This window comes from Cyanistes caeruleus, chromosome 10, assembly GCF_971803275.1.
Source record: "Cyanistes caeruleus chromosome 10, bCyaCae1.hap1.1, whole genome shotgun sequence".
Taxonomy (NCBI): Eukaryota; Metazoa; Chordata; class Aves; order Passeriformes; family Paridae; genus Cyanistes; species Cyanistes caeruleus.
In genome coordinates, this window is record NC_141710.1 from 19807575 (window position 1) to 19833696 (window position 26122).

Genomic DNA, 26122 nt, shown 5'->3' on the forward strand with positions numbered 1-26122 from the left:
AGATCAGCTACAGCACATACTGAAGTACTTTAAAAAAAGGAAAAAAACAACACAGATGCATTTATAAATGTATTATAAAATTCCAAGTGCAGGGACTGAGGGGGTTTGTCTGAAGTCACAAAATCAGTTGCATTTTGTGAAATAAAACTACAGACACCATACTGAGGTCACATGAGCACACAGCTGGGACACCAAAGGTGCCTAAAGACCAACCTGTTTTTGGAACCAAGGTGACACTGCCCCCGTGTAGTGAGAATTACTTACAGGGTTGTATTCATTAACTTCCAGCACAGTTAGCTTCAGACAATTCCTTGTTTCATGGCTCTCAGGGAGAGCCACATCCCTCTGTAAATTCTCATCTTCTTCCTCATGGTCAGAGATGAACTAACCAAGTATCAGAGTAAGAAGTCAAGACAGCACTTAAATCATTTTACCAAATGTCTTTCTTGGATCAGAAAACCTAAGTTAACATTCAAAGGAAGTCCTTACAAACAGGCAAAAGAATTGACCTGAAAACACATCCTTTATTTTGCTGCTGTTAGCCTGATGTCTTCTGCCAAAAAAAAAAAAAAAAGGCTCTCTTTTTTATTATGTTATAGGCATCAACATTCTGTATGCTATTTTCTGCATGAATTCTGGGGTTAAGTCATATTTTACTCCTCCCCAGAAAAGATAAATAGTTCTGATTTTTTTATTTTTTTTTAAAAAAGGGTCATCATACACTGCAGAGACATTTTATTAAATACACTAGATGGCTATGAAAACTTGAAAAGCAAATTTCAAGCCATAAAGCTTTTATTATTTTTAAGTATTTAGCCATAATTTGCCTTTACCTTATCCCTTACTTCATTACTGCAATTATTTCAGATGAACAAGTTTAAGAGAAAAAAGAGCAGCACAGTAAAACTGAAAGCAAAAGGCAGCAAAATATTTTCAGTGATTTAAACTCTGCTTTTGAAATTCATATTCACATTTGATTTGGTAACCTCAGAGGAAGCAGGAAAACTGCATATTAAGAATATTTTTCTAGATGGAGCATATTTCAAGGAAAAATAGATAACTTTTGAGATATTTATTCACTGCTTAACTTTTCTAATTCTTTACTCCTGTAGAAAGCTATAAAGAAGCATGGTGTGTTTAATTGATTAGACAAAGGTATCTGCTTACTCAGCCTAAACAGAGTTTAAAACTTTTGCTAAATCCAGCTCTTAGAACTTAAAGCCTGTCAGATAAAAAATATTGAATATATTATGGTTTGAGAATAAGCCCATACATGGACACTATTTATTTTAAACTACTGAAAAGAGTATTAATTGGTGTTGCCTTCGCAGTACAGGTGTGCTGCTGGAATGCAAACAAGCACAGATTATGCAGAACTAAGGACAGGCAGTGATTCTGAAATGTTAATTAGAAACACAAGGGATATGAGAGTGTAGTGGAAATAAATGAATGTGCTGATTGGGAGAAAAAGAGAAACCTGCTAGAGCAAAGCATCCAGAATAACACTCCCAGTAAAGACAGAATTTTGTGGAAGATGAAAACCAACACCTTAACGTGAATGTTTAAGATGCAAGAAAGACTATTTAGTAACAGTTTGCTTCTACAGTTCACTTCTATTCAACTTCAAAGCCACAAGAGCTTTGACACAATTTCACTTTTTCTACTCGCATCTTCCATGTACCTTCTATTGAGATGACCTTTTCAAGCTTCAGTCAAACCATAAAACAAAAAAATCAAGGCAAGCAAAACTTAGAAATAAATCAAAAATGAACCTGATTCTAATGCAGCTTACCACAAACTGTAACATCAATTAAATAATAATTTAATTATATTAATAATTTATTTTAATATTTTAATTTTCTAATATTAATGAAATACAACAGAAAAAGTGAGAAAAAAACTTCTGGCTGTATCCTCACGTAGAGCTCTGTGCAAGAGGGAAGTTCAGATTGAATTGGTCAGCACAGCACACTAATGCAATATTGCACCAACAAAGGGGGTTGTTCTGAAATAAAATCCTCACAAGCAAACACACTGAACTTTACTGATCCTAATATTTTAAGACACGGGAATCATGAATTCTGTTACATTATCAAATGATGCTGACACACAGTTATTTCAAATATAATCAGTATATTGGAATTCAGAGAATAAGTTCCAAACACATCTAATTTTATCTTTTATAACTAAAGGATCATAGAAGAGTAGTCACTAAACACAATGACATTAATGACATTTTAATAGCCATGCTAATTACAGGAGTCTTACATGCAAAACCAATGGACTATAGAGCTTCATTGTTTCAGTATGTAATACTGAAATCAGATTATTTCTTTCCTAAATTAATCATTCCAGACTCACCTGCAAAGAAAAAAATATTTTTTGCCTACAGGAACATGAAAAATATTCCTGTGTGTACATATATGCCCTCCTCAATAAAGTCATCCATATTTATAGGAGTTGTTAATGGCTTCTTCACTCAGACCCCAGTTTTCCTTACAAAACAGCAAGATCATATTATATATTCATTCCACTGGTTTTCCATTAGAGGAGGAATGGAAGGGCACCATATGAAATCTGGTTCCCATCTTTCACGTGAGGGCTGAGTCTCCATTTAGGGTGGGGCAGTAGAGCAGCTGCAGATTTGGATTTGCAGATTTGCAGAACTCCTGCAGCTCAGGAGTTCCCAGCTGACCTGGACCTCCCTGAACAGCACAGGGCTCCTGCAGCCCCCTGTCCCCACTGATGGTCCCACTGAGCTTTTCTTCCTTTCAAACACACCACACAAGGAGAAACCAACAGCCTCAGGAGTACACTGATACCCACTGCTCTCTGTATTTCACTCACAGGTTAAAACTCTTTCATTCCTGTTGATTTGTGTGTTTGTATTTTTGTTTCTTTATAAACAAACATTAACAGATCATTGTCACAGGCACATTAACTAATTATGAACTATTTTCAAGGAGATAACAGTACTGCTAAGACATCTTTGTAACACTAGCTCTAATTTCTTGAGCTAAGCCTAATAATTCACTATTTTTAAAAGGCATAGCTGATAATATTTAACAGAGCAAAACAATCTGGCAACATCCCCTTGCAAACACACATGTACAGACTGACAGATCTCATCCCTCACCAGCTTGGGGCCCTGAACCACAGAGACATTTCAAGCCAAGTTGTAAATACACTGTTTCTGACAAGCCAGAATTGTTTGCAATAGGATCCCTGCTGCAGGTACATGCACACAAAACAATGTGAGCAGTCAGTGGGGGATGTACTGTAACCCCCTTCACAACAGAACATTTCTCCTCCAAGGAAAATACCACCAAGATTAGAAGGTACAAGAAAATGGCTCGTTTTTAAAATTCTTAAAAATAATAATGACAAAACACAACCAGTTTTCTGAAGGAATTTTTATGTTCAGATTGAACTGTAGGCTCGAAGACTCCAGGGGCCCTTAGATAAAATGCAGATCTATTCTTGCAAGTTACAGTTCTCAAAAGTGTCCAATATGTCAGACACCAATAGCCTGATGCCAGATTTTTGTGTGTGTGAGAATGGAGAACAATGGGGACTGTAACATGAGGGGACTTCTCAAAAAAATCCATGTCAGACTTGGAAAGCACTGATTTGCTCAAATTCAAAAACACTTTTCACTATGAACCCTGTTCCAAGCTCCTCCCCAAAACAACAGACAGAACTGCTACTTCTCAATCAGAATTCCAGAAGCAAGAAGAGAAGCTCTGAAAAACCATTGCTGCTGATTTTGTATGGAATGCATCCGCAGATTCCGAGAAAGGATTATAATAAAACAAATACTGCATGGATTAACAAGCACTCCAGATTATTAAAAAAAAAAAAAGCACAAAACACAAACATTTGAAATACTCAATAATTACTTCCTTTGCTTCAAATCCTAGAGCATCACTGTTATGACTCCATCAGGTAAATTCATGTGGGCAAGAACAGAAAATCTCACACCAAGTGGCTTCAGTGGCTCAGTAAACCTCAACCTGCCGTTAAATGAAGACCAAGAACGTGGCACCATTTGACTGCTGTTTTATCTCAGTGGTCATTTTGAATTTAGCATGTCAAACTCTAGCACAGGCAGCCCACAAATATTCACAGGGCCTTTCCCACAGCAGGTAAAATGCCCTGATTTCCATTCCACAGCGTTTACAGAATAAACTGATCTCCACGCCACAAGACATTGAAGACAATGCATCAAGGACAAATGTAAACTAAGCAACTTTAGAGTGTTTTATGTTGTTACCTATTTTTCAGGCTAATACGAGATCTTTACACTGGTACATTACTGTGTCTGAGGCCACTGGAGTTATACTGCAGTTTCTTTACCAGATTGCATTATATTTCCTCACAATTCCTATCTACTTTCAAATTTAAGCAAACCCCAGGGAACGCAGCCATTCCGTATTTTTGTTGATAGCTTTGCTGCTCTACCCCCATCTCTCTCCAGAGAGCTTGTTAGGTGTAATACCTCTAAGGAAAAGGTTTAAGCAACAGTTTGTTCCAAATCCTGAGAAAAGTAAAAATAATTTTAATTATGTTCTCATTTCCATGCCAGGCCATCTTCTTTACTGTGACATCTAACTGCATTCTGCACTGCAACAAATTCTGTGAAACAAATGAAAAAACATCCCTGCCTCCTGAAGCTAGGAAGGCAGTTTTACTTATCCAGGAGTAGGTATCTGAAATGCCTATTTTAAAAATACTATAAAAACAGTTGAATGGGTATTTCTTAGAGGAAAGAAAGGCAAGAGAAAAATCTGCAGTATAGCTTGAAGACAAGGCTTCACAGCTGCATTTGTCAAGCTTCAGCTGATTCTGAATATATCCATTCTGTACAGGGAAAACCAAATGAGAAACAACAGGAAAAAGAAAGATGTCAGGCTGCTTCTCCTGCATTGAAGGAACTAATATCACTATAAAAGCTATCAAACAAGGTGTTCTCATTTCTTATTGCAAATGTATTCCTACAAACATTGCAGAACCACCAAACTATTCAAAACTAAAATGCAAAGTGCCACATCCCCTGTCAGCTGCTGTGTCTCTGCCAGAGGCTTCTGTTCTGCCCCAGCCTTTGTTTAATTTCTCTTCATGTTTCAACATGTACCTGTAAGACAAATTTTGTTGTTTATTAAGAGGAAGACAACTAAGGGATAAATGAAGATGTGAGCATAGACACAGAAAATTAAAAAAAAAAAAAAAAAGAAAAACATTTAGGAAGTCCAAAAAGGAATGGAAGCTGTTTGCTGCTTTCACTGTAAAGGGGGAAAAATAATACAGGACATTTTGGTTTTCTGACACATTTGTAAATGAGGGAATGTGGAAAAGTGTCAACTCAGGCTTCAAAGGAAAAGTTCTACAGTGACTCATCAATAAAATTTCAGAGTGCAGGCAAACTGCACTCTGAAATTATATTTCCAAAACACAATCTTACAGTTTTCTTAATGATAGCCACCACATAGCTTATAGCTGTTAACTAAAACGGTGATAGTTCTACCTAGGTTAAAGGATAGTTATACAAAAAAAGTAATATTTTGCAAAAAATGACAGCTATTACACAGCTTTATTATAAGTATTCCTTGGTGAACTCATAACAAATCCAAAAGGTCTGCAGTGACAAAGTCAGTGACTCCCAGGGCAGTGTTTTAGAACATCAGGCACAGCAGATTTTTACAGAGGACACAGGTGGACTTGGAGGAGTCAAGGTGAAAACAACAGGAATACCTAACCTTCAGAGAGAAGCTTCCCAAAAAGCTGGACCTGCACACCTTCAAACCCCTCAATCCTGTCTCTAAACAATGCCCTGAAAGCTGAGCCTTGCCAGTTCCATTTTCTGCAAGCCTCACTATTGGACAGTCTCCTTGCTGAAGCTGAAACCTGTGTTACTTTAATTAAAACGTAATTTATCTCCTGTGCAGGTGTTTTGTTTGGGGAGGGGAGCTGAGATGATTTTTTTTAATCAAGAATTGTTCCATTTCTTGATTCGAGCTTCAGCTTATTGTGAGAATAAAACCACTGCAAAACATTTATCTCTGTGGAAATGAGCTCTCTTCCCTAATGCACAGAGATGCCTTGGAGCACCAAAAGTGTTCATCTGAGGATGGTGAAACATTTTGCTTTGAGCAGTTCTGTATCCATGCATATAAACTCAATCTCCAGCAGGTGAGATTCATAATGTTGCTGAAATCCATCAGAGCCTTGTCATCCACATCACCAGGATAGGGATGGTTTATTCATAGAGGAAGAGCCATATTCTTTCTAAGAAAATACAAAAAATCCCTTACAATTGACAATATGTTACATAAAGGAGTCTCTTAAGTAAACAGCTGGAACAGCTCGATTTCCTGATCGCTGATCAGTATTGCTGATCACATTTAAATGTCACTCCAGCCTAGCATTTGTGCTTGATGCTGCTTCCATTAAAACAAATGTCAAAACTCCCATGAAGATTATCTCCTTCATAGGCCTTAAGGCTATATGAAACACTCTTTTTGAACTCATATGTGCTGTAATTAGAACAGCATAGTCCTAAAGAATTATTAAGTATACTGAGAATACCATGAGGATGCTAAACATCGCACCTCTGCCCTGAAGAGGGTGTGAAGCACCTACTTCAACTTCCATATTTTCTTTTATTTTTCAATAGCCATGTAAGAAATAATGATCTACACCTTCACTGAAAATTTGGTTTTGCACACTGGATATACAGCAACTAAGAAATAGTGATTATTCTCCCCTGCTTGAAACAAAATGCTCCCTTCATGTGTCATACAAGAGAGTCATTACTTCCAATTTGCACATACAGAACCACTCATGCCTTTCTTTGTGCTAAGGTATGCAGCCTCCACAAAATCACAGAATTACTGACCTGAGTGAAAAAGTCAAGGCAGGCCTTAAATTCAATGCTTCCTTAATTAGACTTCTGAATTTTTGTTGCACATTCCCAAAGCCTCTGCCATAGCAAACTAAACCTCAATGTCTCGTTCCTTCAAGAAAAGGGCTTTATTTTTGGATATGGCAGCAAGGGCCACTTCCAGCAGTGCACCTGAAAATGTAAGTACAGGAAGGATTAATGCTGAGTACCAAGTGAAACACAGCAAAAACACACAATTCTGGGGGGGGCTGGAAAGAGCCTCTCAATTGCAACCCACTTCACAGCACAGCCAGAAAGATGTTCTACGGGGGAATAATAAAAAGATGGCAAAACGAAGTCCTTGTGGGTTTTGGAATTCCTGCTGTAAGCAAGGGAACATGTCAGCTTAGAGGGGCTGCACACAATCTTTTCTGATCAAACTCATTGAGTATTTCCAGTCTTGCCCCATCTGTGCAGTGCATGGTCAGCATCCCTCCCCTCCCAGCCAACACAAGCCTCTATTACAAACTTGTGCTTAGAGCATTGGTCATTTAACAAATAAAAATAAAAATCCAAGAAAAGCCCAATCAAGGCTAATTTCTAACACAGTCTCACTAGGCAAACCCAGCTCTCTACTCACTGCTGGGAAAAAGAAAACTGCTCAAAATTCTCATCTTTTAGATTTACAGTATGCAGCCGTCGCTGGATTAGTTGACACCAGCTGCAAAAACTCATCATCTGTAACAAGAGATTCTTCTTCTGTTGGCACAGACCTTCTAATAGTCTTCAGTCCTCACAGAAGACAAATATTTCACACGCAATTTTCTTTAAGGCGAAGTACACAGCATTCCATGTCGATTTTTAATTTTAAGGTAGTTTCGCTTCCAGTTTGCTACAAGCAAAAATCACTAAAAGCATGAGCCTTTCACGAGTTTTGTAAAATAAACATGCTACTCTGGAAAAATTGTTCTTTGTTTTACAGATGATTTTATAGTTCAGTGGCATTTCCATGGCCAGTCATGCACTACTGCAGTCAGAAAAGATGAATTCATCCCTCTAAGGAATTAATGCAATACTGAAGGATCATGTTACGGTCTTCTAATTACTTTATGGCACCCTACAGAGAAAATCAACTTTGAACAGCAACACACTGATGAAAACATTGCTCTACTTATGTATCATTTTAGTACAGCACATCAGGCTGTCACAATCTAACTCCCGCATGCAAGTCAAGCTTCTAGAAATGTTAAAAGTCTTAATTATTATACTTAATAACATTAAGCCAAATTCTTCCCCAAAACAGTAAAAAAAAGGGAATACCCCTCACAACAGATGGTGGGGGATGGAAGGCTGTATTTGTTTTTCCTTTATATGAAGACATAGTTCAAAACCATCACTCTACGCTGGTGACCACCGTTACTGCTGACAAGTTTGCATAAATTGTTTCTAGAGCTACAGAAGACACACAGGAATTGTAATCAGCACACATAAATTATAGCTATAATTCTGAAAAAAAGCCCAAGGACATAGCAAATAGAGCCAACACTACTAACACAATGGCAATTCATTGATTTTCCTTACAGTAATTCCAAACTATATGCAGGTATATGATCTTGGAAACCAATACTGAATGGGATTTCAAACACTTTTGTTCTAGGAAATGTAAAAGAAAAAAACCAGACCACCAACCCCAGCTGTAATTATCATTATCTGTTGCTTAAACAAATACTACAATTTTATAGAGAAAAATAAAAATGCATTAGGTCCTGCTCTTCTGTGCTGAAAATATTCCCAAGATGCCCTTGCTAAAATAATGACCCCAGGAAATGTAGTCAAAGGCACTTCCCTGCCCCTCCAAATAGACTGTGCAGAGATGATCACACCACATGCATTTCAAGTCAGGTTCTGACCAAAAAACTCAGGATTCCAGGGTTCATCAGGAGAGCTTTGTCCCCTGCCTTTGCTCTGCTGAGTTGGAAGCAATTGAAGCATTTCACCATTAAGCTGCTCCATGGTATGTTCCTGCATGTAATCTCAGGCCATCGTTAACACGTTACAGCTAGAGGCAATCATGAAAGAATGATCAATTAAGCACATGATTAGCAATTTTCCTTGCCCTGTCCAACCCCCTCAAATTAAGTGGTTCAGGCTTGACCATTGTGCCACAATGAAAACGAGTAAAACACATTTAACCTCATTATTCCTGTTTGAATAGCAAATTACCTAAAACCAACTCGTTCAGCCATGGAAATGAGGAACTGCAAATTGTTTGTTAGCATTGTCTTCTCCACATGTCCTTTCTGCTCTGAGTTCTATCACATCACCTGCAATTTATAAAGCACCACAAAATACTTCAGAGGACACCAGTTGGATAGTAAGTGTTTTGTAACAGCTAAAAGGGGCAGCAGTACAGTGTGGAGCCTCAGATACAGAGGTGAGGAACATTATTCATTGAGTGACCTCTCTAAAGTCAATACAATAACATGGAATTTAATTTAAGAAACAACATGGTGCAAACCAGAGGAGGTGCTAAAAACTGGACTGATTTCAACTAGGAATGATCTTCAGGATTTTTTTAAAGTAGATCTTCAAAGAGTGAAATTGTAATAACTTAATTGACAAACTTGTGAATAACTACTCCTCCAAATCTTATTTTTCCCTATTTGACCAGGTTATCGTCCTTACTTCCCCCACCCTCCCCTTTCATCTGTTATTTTTGCTTCATATACAAAAAAGCTGTTTTATTCCACAAAACATCGTGTATTTGGGCACTGGGAAGGGTCTGTGACTCATTCCACTGAAATGAGACCAGCATCCCTATGACTTAGAGATACAGCACCTCTATGAAGTTGAAGAGAGACATTTGTGTATGAAAATAGGATGAAAGAATATTCCTGGTCCAGGAGCTGAACTGTCAGCATGCAGAACAAAGTCTAATAACTGGGGGAGGGGGGCATTGGGGAAGAGGCCATCATCAGCTGAAATGAGATTTCAATAGAGTTAACACTTTCACTTGCAGTTTAAGAACAGAAACTGATACAGAAAGATGCAGCTCTCAGTGCACTTCCCTACTCTCTTCCTCCTGGCTGAAAATAAGCTTAGAGGAAAACTTGAATTAGCAGCACAGGACTGCCTTTGGTTCACTTCCATGAAGGGTTCTCATTGGAACAAGTGCTCTGTGTATCCCTTCAGCTTTTCCTAAGCTCATTCCCAACCTGCAAGTTCCTTAGTGAACTGCATAAGTACCTGTGGTGTTCACACGTTTCTCCTTTATTTCATTAATCTGTTTTTGCTATTTGATGGGTGGAGCTCTTAGAGAATCTCCCACCAAATTTATTTTCTAACACATGGCAATGTTGTCAGCCATGACATTTCATCCACTGCTTGTAGGGATACCCAGCACTCGAGAGTAATCTCATGATTCAGACTAACATATAGAATTAATTCCCATATATGCAACAACTGGGGCACAGATATTTACATCTGCACAACCATGGATCAGAGCATGCTCTTAGAAACTGGGACACATCAACATCAGTAACACAATCAAATGTGGCTGAGTGAAAATTTGGTGAGTGAAAGTCTAAGCTTCTACAAATCTGCCAACTCATATCTCAATATTTTTGTTCAAGGTGTTTTGGAAGAGTTCTGGATTGACCTTTGCAGCACTACTTTACTCCTAAGTGCATGGCTCATTTAGATGTGAAATGCTACACATTTCCATTTAGATTTACATCAAAACAATTTACTAAGTCAAATGAGAAGGTGGAGTTTGGGGAATGAATAGAGCTGATAATGATGAGTTCTTTATTTTCCTCCTAGTTTTCCTTCCTTCCTTCCATCTCTGCTTACAGTAATATTAATTAATTACACAAATATAACAGCCTTGAACTGTCTGGTTCACTTCTTGAGACTGTGTCATGTTCCACACTGCCAGAATTCATTTTCTGTCTTTATAGATTCATATCTTAGATTTTCCTTTTTAATTATTCAAATAGAAGAACAGCAAAGTTGGGCAGCCCACTGCTGAAAATACAGTATTAAGAGATTTCCCTAGAGAGCTCTGCCACAAACTTTGTACTACCATGTAAACAAAACAGTCCAAAGTAAAAATTAAGGGTGTTCTTCGGAAGTTCTACTTAACAAGTTTTGATTTCTAGTTAAAAGAAGAAAAATAAAAAGTCTGAACCTTCAGGAAATTCAACAGTTCTTTCAAGTATTCATTTTAAATTTTCTTCTAGGAGAGATTCAACACATTTCATTTCATTCTAATTAAGCAAAAGGTGTATCAGAACAGCAAAAAACAGGTATGAAATACAATGCATTCAAAATGCATGAACAGCTGACAAATATGCATACACCAATGCAAGCAGATTTCTGCAGTGCTAAAGTAGAGCTCATCAAGCTACATTAAAATCCCAGGTGAAAGAGGAAAAGAAGCAAAACCTGCACACAGGGCAGGTGACACTATAAATTGTTCTTGTTTTCCCTTACAGAATCCAATTCTTCCCCAACTTCTTAGGAATTTCCAGAGTAAAAAAGTGACAGCAAAGTGATTTTCTTCAGTTCTCTTGTTTTTAAAAATCTGGTAACAGCAACAGTGAAAAAATACAGCAAGTTTTTTTCATATGCTATCAGAAAACATGCATGGAAAGAAGGATTTTTGGGTGCTCGCCAAATTGAAAATTAAGCTTGAATTGCTGGTGAAGAATCCTTTTAGAAATACAAAACTATCACAAACCAATTCTTTCTCTACAGTGTGGTTAGTGGAAAGTGGTAGTCTCTTGTCCTATTACTATTTTCAGGTTACACTTCCTGGACATCACAGAAAATGCAGCAAGGACACAAATTACTCTTCTGTGATCAGAAATCTTCAAATCTTATTTAAATGATCACAGGTATTTTTCTGGATGTTAATTAAGTTTCTTTCACATCAATTTTAGCAAAACACTATTTTTGACTGCAATCTCAAAAACTGAAGCTCAAGGTAAAAATTACTATGCCAGTTGCACTGGATGTAATTGTAGTTTAGATACTTCATATCTAAACCATCTCAGCTATTTCTTATAGTGACATTTCAACAGATATCCAACCTTATGGTAACACTTTTGCATTAAAAGCAGTAGACTGATAGTGCATATCAAGTTCACTTATCCAGCCAGAAAAACAACTCTTTGATGTCCTCACTAGCAGGAAAATGCACTATAACCATCTAACATAGAGTGAAAGAAAGGCTTTCACATACAGTGAAAGAGTGAGAAATTATAAATATGGAAGAAAAGAACACGATCAACCTTAAAAGTACATATTATTTAGAAACAAATAAAACCACACAGTTACTCATATTTTATATGGCTACTACCATGGCACACTATATTTTGCAAAGTAATTACCATAATGTGCAAATACTTCTATGGGAGAAACTACAAAATAAATCTGGTTTTTAGTGGCATTTTTGAGCATGGATTGTATTATGCAGCTTCCATACACACTCATAAGGTAATTGGTAAGAACTTCTAGCATTTCATTCTTCATAGGCACTGAAAAGTCAATGTTATTTAACTGTTGCACAAATGTTAATAAAAAGTCATAATCCAGGGAGCTTACCCTGGGTCAACAGAAGGAATCCAAGAACCAAAGTTATTTCCAAAGTCCAGACAAGAGATCTGAAAGAGAGAATAACAAAGGGTTTGTGACAAAGCTGACAGAGAGTCCTCTGAAAGGAGCAAAATCAATTGTGACGTTTTTCATTTATTTGTAAATGCCTCTTTGGCAGTATGCTCACTCCAAACGACAGCTGATTCTTACAGAATAGGGGAGGAGATGGTAAAATAGAGGAATCCTGACAGTTGCTTTAATGAGATTCTGCATTAGGATCACTCCACCACTTTCCCTCAACAAGGAGTGTGCCCTTCACTTTCAATCTTATATCCTTCAATTTGGAAAGCATTAATCCTATGAAAAACTCAACTCAGCCTCCTCTAATCACCATCATAGCTCTTCTTTCCACCTCCTTCACCATCTCACAGACATTTATGTATGGAGTCCACTCACAATTTAAAATACGTATACGTAGCACAGAGGAAATTCAACTTCAACCCAACAGCATTACTTTAATCAAAGTCTAGTTGCAGTGTGTGTGGTGAGGACAAGGATCTCAAAACAGACCTCAGTTGATATTAGGAGTGCAAACTCACAGAGCTTTCCTTCCAGCTCTAGGAATTATGCTGCTCGAAGTGTTCAATGCAGGAACCTCTGGTGTTCACATTTTCTTTATTACAAAAATAAATAGGGAAATCTGTAACATGACAGGGAACTTGCCTTGCAAATATTGAGAGAATAATCATTCTGGGAACAGAAGCAGACAAGGGATTTTAATAACTGTAACAACAGGCAACATGATACCACCTATTTCAGGAAAAGGCCACTGGCTTGAGGATCCAGTGCTTGAGTGCACTTACTCTGACATAACTCTTATCTGACATATTCCATCCTTATGTTTTCCAATAATAACACATTTTTTGTTGTTCAAACTCGTTTTCTAGTGCTATATCACATATCTCTAATGAAACTAGATGACAGCACTGAATATATCATGGTAGCCTCAGGCTGCACTGGAATTAGTATTTTATCCTCTGTTAACATCAGTAAAACATTTGTATTGCAATGATAAGGTTTTGTAAGAAAAACAAACACAATAAAAGCATACAGGCATCGCTACAAGAAGCCTGAGTCCCAGCTCTTTTGCATGCTCTAGCATCTTCTGTGAAAGGTGAAGGCAGAAGAGAACAAGTCCTTTGAGGAGCAGCTGAGATAGTTGAGGGTGTTCAGCCAGGAGAAAAAGAACCTCATCACCCTACAACCACCTGAAAGGAAGCTGGGACCAGGTGGGGTTGGTCTCCCAAGTGACAAGCAAAAGGACATTGCCACAAGCTGTGCCAGGGCAAGTTTTAGAGTGGCTATTAGGATAAATTTCATGGAAAGGTGTGTCACACCCTGGCAGGCGTGCCCAGGGAAGTGGCTCAGTCTGGCTCAGTCCCCATGGCCAGAGGTTTTTACAAGATGTGGCACTGGGGGACATGGGCTGGTGGAGGACTGGGAAGTGCTGGGTCAATGGTTGGACTCGATCTAATTCTAGGCAAACAGGATTGATTTGAAAGAACTAAAACATCTGAAGTCATTCTGATCAGAAAACAATTGCACCTCACCTCTGGATGAAAGCTGGCTAATAAGTCATGTTTGGGAAGTTCACAATTAATTACTCTATATCTAAATCTGCTAGACAATATAGATGTTGAATAAAGATCATTTATTTCCTGAAAGAAGAGAGAGATGGGTACTCTTCACGTGTTACAGAGCAGTCTGCTTGACAGCCTTCAGAGAACCAGTGGAGAAATCCATGGCTCAGCAAAACTTCCATTTTTTGTCAGATTAATTCATTAAAAAAAGCACCCAAAACTTTTTGAGAGTATTGTGGAGGTTTCCAGAAGAAACCTTTTTGGCACCTTCAATTTGAGGATCCAGACTAAAGGTGTAACTTTGAAACCTTTTACAAAATCTTTCCTGGTGTATAAAATCTTTAAGAGTCTCAACTGATGGAATCAAGGACTGTGATTCACTTTCAGCATCAGCATTTTTTTTCCTCTGAGATTCGCTCTTTGCTGAAACTCTTTTAAATTAGTGTAACAAAGCCCAGCACAACATTAAATCACCTCCCAAGCATATCAATCTCAGTTAACAAAGAAGAAAAACTAGAGTACACTGCAGAACTAATTCTCTGGAAGTTTCTTCTGATTGATATCAGATCTCTGAAGTTAAATAAGCCCTCATATTTCATTCCTAGAAATATACAGTTACTCCTAGTAACCTTTCCCACTTGGATGGAAAGCAGGAAAGGCCAGATTCAGGCCTCTGCTCTGGTAAGGGAGTACCAGTGAAAAATAATGAAGTCAGCACACATTTGGAAAAAAAATTACTATTTAGCTCCTAGGAAGGTTGCTTTATAATTCAGACAGGTGATCTGGAGGCACAGCAGAGCAATAATGACTAACATCACATACTAGAGGGAGTATAAATTTTAATGATATCACTCATAAAACCCACATTCTAAAGGTTACAAAACAGAAACAAGCTTACAAAGAAAACACATAAATCATTCAAGGTGTCAGGTTCCTATTCCTTAGCTATTTTAAGAACTAACAGCCTGTCCATCACTAAATAAACTGGAATATGCTGTACCCATTTATGCAGGACTGAAAAGGGAATGCACACCAAGTTCAGCAACATTCACCCCTACAGACTCCATTCTTAACAACACAATAGCAACAGCCATTTGTAACTTGACTGATTTATTCATTACTTGACAAAATTAAACAAAAACACTTGACCAAATTCACTTGCATCTAGATAAGATCACAACAACACATAATTAGCACCATAATTACATGGACTCCTAATCCAGAGACATTAATGCACTTCACTATTTGCTCATACACACTTCATTGTAGGCCCTTAAATATGGGGCATGAACAGAGGATTAATAGGGCATTCCCATCAACAGACCAGACCACTTTCATCCCATGCAGATGAAGAGAAACAGAGGTTTATATTACCATTTTTAATTACTGTAATTGGTCTGCAACTGCATCTGTAGCTGTCCCTATGCACACACTATCAACACAGAACCATTTAAATGGCTGGTTGGGAAATGGTCACTTAGGACCAATAAACCACTGTAGACAGTGAACTTTGACAGACCCATCATTCAAACCCACAAATCACCTTTTGAGCTGGGCTTTACATAAATGAGGTGTAGTTTGGCTCAGTGGCCATTTCTCTTAGGCACAGAAGCTGGCACCTGCATGTCACTGTCAGCAATTTCCACCTCCACAGCACAAACTCCCTATTCTAGAGGCTCCTTCTGGGAGCAGCACCCAAGGGCCAGGCTCACCACAAAAAGCTTCCACTGCATAAGGCTTCCTGCCTTTCATCTCAGATATCAGGCCTTTAGGATTTGGTTTTCACAGCTCACTCTGTTTTCACCTCACTGTTTTTTTTCTTAGTATCATTTGGTATTGGAGCTGTTTAATGGATAACCCAAAATTGATTTATCCTTTTTTTTCAGAAGTAGACACACATTGAAAGAAAGACACTTGAACAAGGTCGTTTTGCCGTGCTGCAAAGTCCAACAAGATTATCAGCAAAAGCCTTATCTGAAATCCTCCCGTGTCAAACAGAATATTTCCACTGGCTGGATGTAATAGTGAATGCAGATCTGGGATCTTGTCTCAATCTAAATCAGAGTGCAGCAATCAACCACTCAACTCCAGAACTCTCCCTGGTGACACTCATGGGATTTCAAACTGCAACCTCTCATTGGAAATTTCTGCATCCAATTACCACTTATCAGAGGCCCCCAATCTCTTAAACTTTAATGGTTAAAGAAAACTCAAGTGCTTGGTTTACAAAGGCAATAAACACCTTAATGCTTTCAGTAAGCTGTTTGCCTTACACTGTGTTTTCAGTTCTGGAATCTTTTCCTGTAGCTCTGGAGGAACTTTATTTAAGTAAACTGCTAACCTGTTATTTTTCCAGTCTTTGTTTCCTCCAGGAAATTATTTAAGAAGAAAACCCTCGAACAGTGATCTCAGCATTCATACAGGAGTGAACTTCAGATACAGTAATTGCATAGCTGTGAGCTATGACGACTTTCCCATGGGGGAGAAATGACCTGGTAATTCAAGAATGACAAAGTCAAAAGTAAGGTAAGCTGGGGGAGGGAAAGGATTTCCCCCTAGGATGAGATAAATATAATTTCTCACAGCAGTGTATATGTCTCTTAAGCCTCAGGTGGTTTTAAGTTAATGAGATTAGTTCCAGCAGGCAGTGAAATCCCAGGATATAGGATTTATATTTCAGCAGTTTTCACTTCATCCAGCAAGCACGGTGGAGTCAATCTTTGTGTCATTTTGTTATTGTCCTGGTTTGGGTCTTGTTCTCGGGCTCAAGCCTGGCTAAAGCACCTCATAACTTTGACTTAAAAGCTTAAGCGTCATGTAAAGAGTGTGTTTAAATGTTTAAAAGGGAGGAGAAAGGAACCAGGCTTAATCCATAGAAAAGGATTTTTTTGTTTAACTTTTCAGATGTGCTTTTATTCAACGGAATTTGTTCTTGTACTTTTACTAAACCAAGGTCACATGCATTTTTATCCTGAACACACAAAAAGCCCCCAGAATGCACTGCTGTAAGAAGCATTGCCTTTATAATATTTACACCCTAAAAAGATGGACATCAACAGGTTTGGATGACTGTTCAGTGCTCTACCTGCTCAATGACTGCCACCCAGCCTGGTAATAACCAAAATGAGCTCCTATCCAGTGACCACCCACTGGATGTACAAGCTGCAGTTTCACTCCAGCCCCCAGATCTGCTCACACAAGAAAACCTTCACTTCTTTTATACCATTACAAGAGCTGTAAAGCAGAAGGCTTTTAGAAGATTTAAAAAATAGGGAAAAACCAAGGTTAGATGACAACACTGATTTCCACTAACAACTCTTCCACAACCAACAATTTTGATTTACAATCACCAAGTAACTGCTAATTTAGCAATTGTTTATATTCTAGATACTTTTTTTAGCTGTGAATTTAAATTTAACCTTGTTGACATCACCACTATAAAGAAAACATAGAAAAATCTAGTGTTGCCAACATGCCTTAGGAAGCTCTTTCCCATCCAACAGGGGAATGACCTTTACTCCTCTAGTGGAAATGTGCAGACATCACATCAAGAAAATGCTCATATTAGTCCCAGGCTTCTTTCCAAGACAGTCTGATTAAACTTCATATCCAGAAAGCACACGGAGGAATTATTTTTATTGGGGTAATTTAACCTCAAAATACAATATGAGCTCTATTTAAAAGACTTTCTAGAATGCCCAAGTCCATTACAGTGAAAGCTGTGTTTATTTTAGTTTTACCTTACAAGCCTGACTTTAAACACAGGCAAATTACACCCACACAGACATCACTGCTTTCACCTTTTTGTCAGTTTTATCCATTTATTTATTTCTACTCCCAAATCTGCCTTCCCATTCTGTGTCAAAGCACTACCATATCACCTTTACTCTTCATCCTGTCCAGAGATGTCCTTCCTTCTTTAGGCTTCAGCACTTCATAACCAGGTGCTTTCAGTTACATACAAAAAGTTCAAGCATCTCTTTGCCTAAAGAAAGAGCGAGTTCCATCACAGCTCGGAATGAGGAGCGATAAAAACTCCAAGTTAAAGATTAATTTCCTTTTTCTGTGGAGCAAGCTCAGCAGATACAAACAGGTAACATGTAACTAAGGAGAGGCAACACCAGCAAATGAATCTGGGGACAGATAATCAAAATCATGTTGGATAAACACCTCAGCATCCCCTATCAACCACCACATGGGCTGGCTGTAACTTCAAAAAACACAGCTGCACAGGGATGTAGTATCACACACAAGTGAGATAAAAATGCATTTGCCTGTAAGACACCCAAATGTTTGCTCACCTGCAAATTAAACACACATTTGCTGTCAAGGTAAACCCAATGAGTATTTCCACACGTGCGCAGATCAAAGCATGCGGTTTCCAATTAAACATAACACGCAAATATGAATTCCAACAATATGAAAATGAACTAGCAGAGTAATTACTCTGGAAGTACTGCAATTATGAGTGTCATCAGAAAGCTCTATGTTGGCAAAAGAATTATTTTGTAATGGGTCAGAGGACTCCTTTCCACACACTTTAATAATCAGCACACAAGCTTCAAAGGGGGTATCTGTCTTAAATATCTGTCATTATTTCACTGTCAGCCTCTGAAAGAAACAGGCCCACCGGAAAAATACTTCCCAAAGTACGAAAACAAGGTTTTAATTACCTTAAAAAGTTTTCAGAAGAAAACAAAATGCAGTGGCCTGGAAGTATCTACATTTCTTTTAAGGTCAGGAAGGTAAATTAAAATGAACAAGTTTCATGTACAATTACAAATCAAGCCTCATACATAAATACCTGCCACAGGAAAAAGACTTTAAAATAAGTGTTCATTAATAAATATACAATATTCTAGAGGATTTTTGCAGGAAAAGAGTGCACCTTGGTCATTCTATTTCAAATAGTTAATGTGTGTTCAAGTGGCCTTAATCTACTCTGACTAGCTCTTTAAAAAGTCTAAATGCTTGCTTTAACCTTACCTTTCTCATGGTCAGCTCCACTTTTGGTACGTGCAATTTCTTTGCTGAAAGAATCATTGCACAGAAGTTCCCTTACAGAGCCTATTATCAGCATTTGGCTGGAGACAGCCCAAAAGCATTAAGCTTCTTGAACAGCAAAAATGAGAGTCAAGCTCTAGCTTTTCACAAGAGCAAGGAAAAATGGCCTGATTTTGAGAACAGCTTGCTGCACCCCTGTTAGCCGGCAAAGATCTGCAATTTTACAACTGCACATCACAAGATTTGGATGCTCTCCCCTCCATCCAGAGGGCCACGCATCCCTGGAGCTGGTTTTATGGAAGTAAGAACAAAGTTGTGCCCTGGCATTTCATTCCCATGGAGCAGATGCAGAACAGAGCATCTAAACTAACACTGCTGCTGTAAATAAAGGGACAATTCTGTCCCAGGTGTGAAGAAAAACTCATGCCTAGCTGTGTTTATTTATCTTCTCTATTCTTTGTTTATTCTTCTTACCTATTTGTTTCCCTCTTAATGTCTGCAACATTCAAAGAAAGCTATTACCCTAGAAAATTCAATGTTTTACAGAAAAGGGGGAGGTATTTAATCTCCTGTACTGCTGTAAAAACATGGAAAGGCCATGTATACCTACTTACAGAGATTACACACAGACATACTTTTGTGTAGAAACAGAAACTAGCCTTAATATAACTGGGGAAATATCACAGTTCAGTGAAGAAATTCCACTTTGAACATGAACATAACCCAGGAACTGCAGCTCTGTCTGTCCTGGGACAGAGCACACACTGTCAGAGCCTAGTGAAGCTGAGTGATCTGACTGATGCCAAAAAATGACAATACTAAAGCTTCTCAATTTTGCTTGCATTGAAAATATCCCAAAGCGAGACTATTTTGAAGAAGAAAAAAGAAAAAAAGCAAGGCAATAAAACATGAAGTTTGAAATTTTCTACTCCCTGAAATTTTTTCTCTCAAGTCCAGAGGTGCCTGGACACATCAGGAAAGAATCAGCTTCCTTCTGCTGCAGGAATGCAACAGATTAACCTCATGCTTGTTTGGGAGTGAAGAGAGATGCTGGCATCAGCCTGATGTATATGAAAGCAGACAGGCTGCAAAGTTTAAGGAAGGATGAAAACTTTATGAGACAGATTTGTGATTAAAAAGGAGGTAATGAAATGGACAGAAGTTGTCAAAAAAATATTTCATTTTGCTTTGCTTATTGCAATAAGTATTGATGGATACATTCCCAGCTTCATTGCAGTAAGCATTAGATTAGGGATATTGAGCTAACTCACTATGATGCATCGCATGACAGCAAGAAAAATCAAACAGCTCAAGCTGCAATCTTGTCAGATCTCAGAAGGCTGGCAGGACGTGAGTGATCTAATAGGGAACTTCCCCAGAGAGCTGGGAAATACAGCTGGGAATTCAGCTCCTGCTTCTACACAGCATATGCTCAGCAAATGTGGTTCTAAGGCTTCACCCAGGCTCCTGACCATGGAGATCATTAACAAACACCAGTGGCACCTTTTGCACGTTAATCCTCTCAATGCTGAACAGCCCAGCTTACACAGCTCACACAGACAGGAACGAAATCAAATGCTTTTGGGGAGTCCTTGAGTGGAGCTGCTCAAGTAACTTTATTATTTTAATGACAGGTAAGACCTTTTTGATTAAAAACCAGGGCAGTTATGAAGAGGGAGGTCCATCAATCTTCCAACAAGAAATGTCCTTCACTTTCCATTACAGTCAGAAGTGCTGCAACCTTTTCTGCACTGCAGCTGTGTAGCTGATAAATAATTACCCACAGCCAAGATTTCTGAATCATCTGACCACAAAACCTCCCTAGAACTGCTGCATACACTCAGCATATCAGGATGTTGCATATCCTTCATGAAAAGGACCACAGAACCACATGAAAAAAACAGAGGGTTTCCCCTCGCACTGCAAGCCTAGGGCAGGAGTTTCCACACACTACATTTTTTGATACATTCCAGTTGTTGAAGAATGGTCTATTTTAAATAAGTGACAGTGTGACAATGCTCTGCAAACGTTGTATCAAGGTTTACCCTGTAATATTAAGATGATTGTGCAGATTGTACTGGAGGAAATTAAAAGCTGCTATAGTTCACGAATGGTTTTCACACCTTAGATTCCAGTAATGTGCCTCACGTTTCACAGGACACAGCTTACATTAAGTCTTGTGTACTTGTTTGCAATAGGTTCGCAATCCTTAAACCTCAAAAACAGGCAACATAATCTCTTTCAGCACTATTATGTAAAAATTATCACATGAACATCAGCAAAAGTGCTCCAGAACAAACTCGGGCAAGTCCTAATTTTTCCTCTTTCCAATTCTTTCACCAACCTCACTCCACTGTGAGTTTTCATATCACACTGAATTCATCCCTGTCACAGAGTATAGTACAAATGTTCCATTTCATTACAGTGGAAAAAATTTCTGTGCCCAGTCTTGAGCAAACAAGCAGGGCACATGACTTTCTTTTGATATGAAGAGATTGATAACTTTGAGTACCTGTACTCAAAACTGTACCTGGTGTTTCCCTGATCTTCACTCTCTATAAGAAAGGCAGAAAACCCTCATCTGCAAATTGCTAAAAATAATCAGTTGCAAGATGTGACCTTGGATAAAGCAAAGTTAAATTGGCCAGCAAATTTTTTGGAGGCATCACTGTTATTAACTTGCAATTTTTTCATTTCAGTCTGCCAGTGATGCTTGGCAGGTTATAATTTTTCATTTTCTCACTTGGCTGATGCTCACTCAAGTAAAGATTATGGAGATAGTGGTGGAGAATTTTTACAAAGATTTTTCCCCTTTCACTCAATCATGTCAGGATTCAAACACCAATTGTCTCTGTGAGGTGGGTTACCCCTGTAACAGGAGTACTGACAAAGATCCTGTCAGTATTCCAATGACAGGAACTCACCTCATTTGGAACTCATGGGCTCTCCTGTGCATTAATGGACAGATGGACAACTGCTACCAGTTCAGAGCATTCCCATCAGCAATGATGTGGTGCTACTACTCTTCTGTTTTACTAGTTAATGTACAATAGAAGTTCAAAATCTTACTGAATTAGTATTTTCCCTTGAGGTCACTGCTCCTTCAATTTCATTTTTTAAAAGACCACTGATCCCTTTCTACTAAGAGTATTCCCCACTCATGACTAAGTTTCATTGCCTCCACATCACCTTCCCACTCTCTCATCATTTCCTTGCCACTGATTTAATGCACAAAAACTGTAATGAACAGCTCCTCCCAGTGATCATCCTGGAACAACACTTCCTATTCCTTAAGTGTGTGGGGTTTTCTTTTTACTCCAAATATCATCTGTTGACAAGGAAAATGTTCGGAATACAAATATCTGACTGAACATAAACAGATCCAAAAATGAGCTATCAATTAAGTTCTTCTGCCTTGGTGGTGAACCAAACGCATCCTCCTGCCAGAAGATCCATTTTGTGACAATTCTCTGACTAAAAATACTTGTCCCCCCAGCAACTCTGATCAAGGAATTGTACATGACACGCTGTGAATATTTGCAGAGCTTTCCTCATTATCAGAAAAGATTTTCTCTATTACTACTCTCCTAGTCAGTGTCTGTGCAAGAAGGTAACGGTGAGGGGAAGTCAAAGAACACATTAAAGGCTGCACACCAGAAGCATCAGTCACCACACAAGGCATCACCATCCATCAGAAACCACAGTTCAAACACAGCTGGAGACACTGAGGTTTTTACTACAGGATACAGCCCAAATGGTATTAAAACAGTCTGACAAAACATGCCATTGCCTTCCTAATTATCCATTTTTAGCCCTCCTACTCAAGTCATGCATATTCAGTACAAAGAAGCAAAAACTGACCTGAGTGCACAGACAAACAAGCTCACATTCATTTATCTTGCCTCTTTTTTAACTGTGTTTTCAAGTATTTATTATCCTAGCAACTGTGTCACGAATGAAATACATGACAAGACTGCCATTGAAAATAAGCTTCATCATTCAGTCAAAGAGATTAAAATTTTGGCTGATAACTATAGTGACATAGTAAGATTCCTAAAGTCATATGACTATTAACTCAGATCTAATTCACTGCTTTTTATTGTATTTTCTGAAACATCTTTAGAATGACAGCATAACATCTCTCATTTCATAGGCACGGAACTGAAAGCACAGGAAAGAAAAGTAGCATTGGCTCAGGCCATACAGGGAACAGTGGCTGTATTTTAATAGTGACCAAGTCCTCAAAATCAAAGTTCATTCCCACTTGTGTTCATATATTCACATTCTATATATTTTCCTTGTGAACACAAAATATTTAAGTAAAAAGTAACAATAAAAACAACAATTAAAAAACAAACCCCAAAGAACAACAAAAAAAATCAGTTCTTCAAGTGAGACAATTTCCCTTCAATTCATGACTACATTTCCAGCAGCCACACAGTCCAGAGAACAACAGATAATGTTCAGGAGCTCCCCAAGAGCCCATTCCCAGCTTTGACAGAGCTCCTAGTTCTGTGATTCCTGGCTTACAACCCATGGAAAGTCACTTTTAACATCTGCTGCTCCATTAACACATCCAGCAACACCATGAAATCAGCAGAGAGCACAGGGAACTCCATCCTCAGGGCATGCAGCAGCCTCCTGGGAATCTGCAGCAGGTAAGGAATCCTGCACAGCATCCATCCTGCTCCTCTTCATGGAGATGCAATGCTCACCATACAGAGTTTGCAGAACTATAGAACTTCCACTCGGATAAAATTCTGATCTTATTAAGAATTTTCTTCAATTAACTTGGAACTAGGCTGGAGAACATATATTTAAGTAACATATAAATATGCTATTATCAGTTAGTTTTTAAGCAGGGTTATTTGAGGCTTGGGTTTTAGAACTTTTCATTCACCTCTCAAACTGGACTTGATCCATAAGCTGATTAACACTAATTTAGCTCTGTTAGTGACCACTCGTGCCAGTCAAAGCATATCATGTGATGGAGGGACAACACAAAACAAAAAAAGTACACAATTGAGTTGTATTAGTCAAGGATGAATTTCTCAACACAATACTGCAAAATGTTCAAGTCTTTCCATACATTTCTTTCCACCAAATTAATTCCCTTAAAAACTACCAAATTTACACATAGTCTGACCTCAGGTCCACAGAAGCCCAACAGCTGACACGTCTGGAACAGACATGAATTAGAGATGTGAGCAGCTACAGCTCTCTAACAACCTCTGCTAGTTAAAAGGAAACAAAATTTGATGTAGTACTAGGAGTTGAATTTTAGAATAAAACAGCCTTGAATCTTTATGCACCTGCCTAAAGCTAATAAACTCATGCATAGATCAGGAAAAATCAAATTCAAATAAACTATTCATGAATCTTTGTTACTTATACATAAGGAATCCAATAAAGCAAGCTACTCTGGAAGCAAAGAATGCAATATAAATGTGTTCCAGCTTCCTTTGCTGGATTTTTTTTTTTTTTGCTTTTAACCATATCCCACCCCTGCTTTGCCCTGTGGCAACGTGTTTCAATAACTCAGACTTTTCTTAGGTACTCATTATTGTACAACAATCTATTCCACATACGATATTCTATCTGTGCAACAAGAAAACAAAGAGCCAAGTTTCTCCTCCTCAGAGCATCTTTTACTATTAAACAAAAATATTCCTTTGATGTCTGCTGATGCAGGACAACACAAGTTTTGTGCTGTCACATCGGTGTGGCAGACTCACTGTCAGAGTGCAAACAGAGCTCTCAGGTCACCCTAAATGCACAAGAAGGGACCCTGCACATGTGAGAGTTGGGGCTGTTCCCATCAGCTCTCGACCTTCAACCAGCAAAAGTCATCCCAGAATGTTAAAGCACTAAATTCCATATTTTGTTTCAGCCATTTGTGTAGCATTTACAGTCACCTGAACTTGACAGTGACTGCAGATCTTTATTCATGACAAAAAGTAATTATCTCCTCACACGAAAGTGAAGTCTGTGAGATTTAAGCAAACATTCTTCATTAATTTGTTGAATTAGCAGAAGAAAGCATATAATCGCAAATATTAATGCTTTGCTGAGCAAGAGCCCTGACTTAAGCACTGGGTGGTCATCTGTAAATCCAGAGATCTAAGTTTCACTGTCCCCAAATTAGCTTGATTAAAACAGTCACTACAAAAGCCAAGCACCTCAGATACCTCCAGTGCTTTTTGGATCATTTTTACCACGATGCTCCAGGTAAAGTCTTTTATTTTGCCTAATCCACCCAAACATCCCCACCCTGGAAACTGGGGGTTAAAACAATGTCAGAAGAAGCCTAAGTAAGGGAAACAAAGGTTAGTGGTTGGGGCTGAGGAATAAATATTGCCTAGAGAGACACTAAGTTATTAATGGAAACAATTTTTGCATGTATTTTAGTAGTATGGTATTTTTTAAAAAAAAACAATAGTAATCTAGAGATCATTAAGGTAAGACCAATATTAGGAAAAAAACCCCACATTTTCAAACAGTTTAACTTCATTACACTGACTGCAAAATCTTGCATATTTTATGCTGTGTATATTTATTTTGTTCAAGTCTAAATGGCTGTCCAGTTCACCTCACAGAGCCAACTGAGAACATAAAAAACACAAGTACTAAAAAAATGTGAAGTCTTCAAAAATGTCCCCTGGAAAAGGTCTGGAAATCCCTCATCTTAACAGAATCTCAGATAAACACTGAATCCCTCTTCATACTGGTGCTCTTACTATGAAGCCCTGATAAACCACACTCAGGACTGAGTCGGCACAAAGTACCCCTGATTAAATTATTCTTCACCAGCCCTTCCTTTTAATTTTTAACCTGCTGCAATAACTAACAAAATACAACAGAGAGCTCTGCAGAATGTGATTAGAATGCCAGGGTTAAAAAACAAGTTCTGAAACAGAAATCACACACACTGTCCCACACGTTATAGTCAGTGCCTACAGACTATCAGAAATTAGGTTTTTAGCAAAGCCCAGATTGAGAA

At 38.3% G+C, this 26122-nt stretch overlaps 2 protein-coding genes across 5 annotated transcripts in view; both read right to left on the minus strand.

Moving 5' to 3' along the window:
• The window catches only part of NAALADL2 (N-acetylated alpha-linked acidic dipeptidase like 2), a 406977-nt gene that overhangs the window by 369522 nt on the left and 11333 nt on the right, over positions 1-26122 (minus strand). The window lies entirely within an intron of this gene.
• Positions 1-26122, minus strand: part of LOC111933342 (uncharacterized) — a 79572-nt gene that overhangs the window by 26439 nt on the left and 27011 nt on the right. For 2 of the 3 annotated variants that reach the window (XR_002866648.2, XR_015274599.1), the window contains exons 2-4: positions 12488-12546; positions 6896-7072; positions 5572-6285 (exon numbers count right to left, since the gene is read on the minus strand). Coding sequence is in view for 1 of the 3 variants with exons in the window: in XM_086844337.1 (XP_086700463.1) it covers positions 12488-12546 (59 nt within the window). In the remaining 2 variants the exon portion in view is untranslated. Of the gene's footprint in view, positions 1-5571; positions 6286-6895; positions 7073-12487; positions 12547-26122 lie in introns of those variants that run through there. The other variant, XM_086844337.1, reaches the window with a different exon arrangement.